General features: G+C 29.4%; 1 protein-coding gene across 1 annotated transcript; it reads left to right on the forward strand.

The window, feature by feature from the left end:
• Positions 1–164: 164 nt before the first annotated feature.
• LOC131950910 (uncharacterized) lies at positions 165–3,232 on the forward strand. The gene is made up of 6 exons (XM_059313119.1): positions 165–286; positions 1,166–1,280; positions 2,084–2,202; positions 2,537–2,575; positions 2,729–2,837; positions 3,071–3,232. The coding sequence occupies exons 2-6, from the start codon at positions 1,201–1,203 to the stop codon at positions 3,180–3,182; spliced, it is 459 nt and encodes a 152-aa protein (XP_059169102.1). The 5' UTR covers positions 165–286; positions 1,166–1,200; the 3' UTR covers positions 3,183–3,232.

A 3,232-nucleotide genomic window follows, 5' to 3' on the forward strand; every position in this document is an offset into this window, starting at 1 on the left:
CTTAACGAGCTACTTATAGTGTTTTAAAGAAATATTTTCAGTGTCAGCGTTGGTACTGTCGAATTCACAAATTATGAATTATTGAAAATTAGAAACAACTAAATAGCGGCGTATGTTATGCCGCGGGCCGGCTCGTATATATATAATTTGTCTGTCAACAGAGCTTACACAGATGCAATTGTTTGTAGCTCAAGACTTAACAAGCTATGCGCAGATGTATTGTTTATAGAAGAACAGATTCACTACATATTGAAACAGCTAAACTCATCTATTCTAGTTTACTTCTGTAAGTCCTTTAATAACTACACACTGCATTTTTTTACTAACACTGTTGCCCGAATAAACACACAGCATATGAACAGTTTCTAATCAACGTATTTATCCTTTAAAATACTATAAAAGAAGGTGACATATAAACACATTTGGATTACATATTCATTTAAAAAAATATGCATTGGTTTCGTTATATCCATTTGACTATAAAATAAAGATTTTAAAGAAAATAATACACTAAAATTAGATTCATTATGTTGGAGTTATGAAGGTTTTGTTTAGAGTATTGATGTAAAATGTTTGTTTAGAGTATTGATGTAAAATATTTGTTTAGAGTATTGATGTTAAACATTTGTTTAGAATATTGATGTAAAACATATGTTTAGAATATTTAGTAGATAAAAAATGAGCATTTTTGTAAAATTATTTCTCCGAGCAATATAAAATGTAGGCTCAATAAACTGTACCCAAAAAATTCCCTTCAACTGGCCTAACAACATGTCTATTTAAATTCTAGTAATTTTAATACAAAAACAAACACATATGTAACTCTAAAATGGAAGATTGTAGTTTTTTTTTTCATTTTCCCCTGGAAATAATTAATGAAATTATATGAAAACATTTTTTAAAGAAAAGAAAACATTTTTTAAAGAAAATAAAATAATTGGACAAATAGGCATATATATATATATATATATATATATATATATATATATATATATATATATATATATATATATATATATATACATACACACACATATATATATATATATATATATATATATATATATATATATATATTATATATATATATATATATCGGCATACATAATTTTCTGTATTAATATCAGTTTTTAATAGCGAAACTTGATTGACTGTGTGTCAACAGGTACTGATGAATTTAACACCGTAAATCTCCTGAAAATGCAGGTGTGCTTCACACAGGTGGATTCGTACGGTCGACGGAGGCTTGGGCCAGAGATATACAAACAAGAAATTTGCAGGTGAGTTCACGCTAAACAATGAAACTCTGCTCGTTACCAGTGTTTCTTCCAGACTTTTTTCTTCGGAGCGGGGGGGGGGGGGGGCACTTGAAATTTTCATGGGGGGGGGGGGGGGGTGTGGACTAAAATTTCCGGGGGGGGGGGGGGGCCCACTGTTGAAAGTAAATATTTTCTATATAAATTACATTTCGTTCGGGGGGGGGGGTAGACTTTCTTCAGGGGGGGGGGGAAGGCAGAAGAAATGCATAGAAGAAACTCTGCTGGTTCTTATTCTACTTCTATTGGTCATGAATCATAAAACGGCGTGGTCGAATAGTAGAGCATCCGACTGCTAACACGAAAGTCTAAAGTTCAAACCCGGTTTCAAGTCCACAGAGCATTCCTCAGTAACTCAGCTCTGACGGGTACCTGACTCATGTTACACAAAGTAAAGGTGGCTGGGCATAGTGCTGACCACCAAATCCCTTCATATATGGTAAAAGAAAATATGCCCAGGTAAAAGAAAATATGCCCAGGTAACAGAAACAGGTAAACCTCTATTTTACATGACCCCAAAAGTGAGCTTTAACACATACAACAAAAAAGGTACCTACTTACTAATTATTAATTAATTTCTATACTAAAAATAACACATTCGGTTTCAAAAGTGAGCTTTAATACATAAAACATACAATATATCTAATTACTAATTATCATTAATTTATAAACTAAAAATAAACTAAAATAATTAAAATCAAATAAACGTGCCCTTTAAAATAACCAATTCCTATGGCAAATAAAACGTGCTTCCTATTTGATTCCAGAGATTTACCTAGTGTAAAGAAATGTGTTCGTGAGGCTAAAGGTAAAAGTGATGATCGAGATCTAGATCAAGAGATTTATGGCTGGATTACATCCAAATTGACAGCATTTGATAGAAGTTGTAAGATTTAACTTTTAATCTGTATTTGTAATAACGTAAGTCAGAGAAGTGGTATAGTCCGTAGAAGTTAGGTATATATGTATATATAAGTATATGTATATATATATATGTATATATATATATATATATGTATATATATATATATATATGTATATATATGTATATATATATGTATATATGTATATATATATATATATATATATATATATATATATATATATGCATATGTATATATATATATATATATATATATATATATATATATATATATATATATATATATATATATATATATATATATATATATATAAATATATAGTGTGTGTTTTTGCAGGTGGAGAAGTTGTAAGTGAAAAAACAAAGACCGTAAAAAGTGAGTCATAATTCATTTTGTCAGTTAATTGTAAGATTTTTCGATTTAGTGTCGTCCGTTCCCCCCCCCCCCCCTAAATAATTCCATAACGATAATATAACTCAATTCAAGATTGTAAATATGTGAATGTTTTTTTCAACAATATTTTAAAAGGATGGAAAGAGAATTCCAAAGAATGCAAGGAAGTGCAAAAATGCGTGGATAAGTTCGAACAGTATCGAGAGTCATTGAATAACAAGACAATTACTAAAGCATTGTGCAGGTGGGTCTACGTTAAAATATTTCTCATCAAAAAGTATATACCCTCGAAAGTTTGTTAACGGAAATTCAAAAAAACGTTTGTTAACAAAACAATACGAATAAAATTCACGTTTAAATGCTTAATTTTTTATTTAGCAATTATTATTACAATGACTTACGAAAAACTGAAAGTAAAAAAAAATTTATTCAGTCTCCGACATTTGTCATTGATTTATATGTGATCCTTGATTTCAGAAAGTTTCGTGCACACAAGAAATGTGTAAAAAAAGCTGCCAGTAATTGCAAAAATAAAACATTGATCAATAAAGCAAAAGAGGACATAAAATCAGCAAAAAACTCAGTGTAAGTTATAGATTATACATTTTTATACAACAATTGCTTTATACTGTCATATTT

This window comes from Physella acuta, unplaced genomic scaffold (assembly GCF_028476545.2).
Source record: "Physella acuta isolate Inbredline_101_S28 unplaced genomic scaffold, ASM2847654v3 ptg000787l, whole genome shotgun sequence".
NCBI lineage: Eukaryota > Metazoa > Mollusca > Gastropoda > Physidae > Physella > Physella acuta.

Coding starts and splice junctions, on each gene's coding strand:
- LOC131950910 (XM_059313119.1), top strand. CDS start 1,201: ATGCAGGTGTGCTTCACACAGGTGGATTCGTACGGTCGACGGAGGCTT. Junction 2,203..2,536: donor GACAGCATTTGATAGAAGTT/GTAAGATTTAAC, acceptor GTGTTTTTGCAG/GTGGAGAAGTTGTAAGTGAA. Junction 2,576..2,728: donor AAAAACAAAGACCGTAAAAA/GTGAGTCATAAT, acceptor ATATTTTAAAAG/GATGGAAAGAGAATTCCAAA.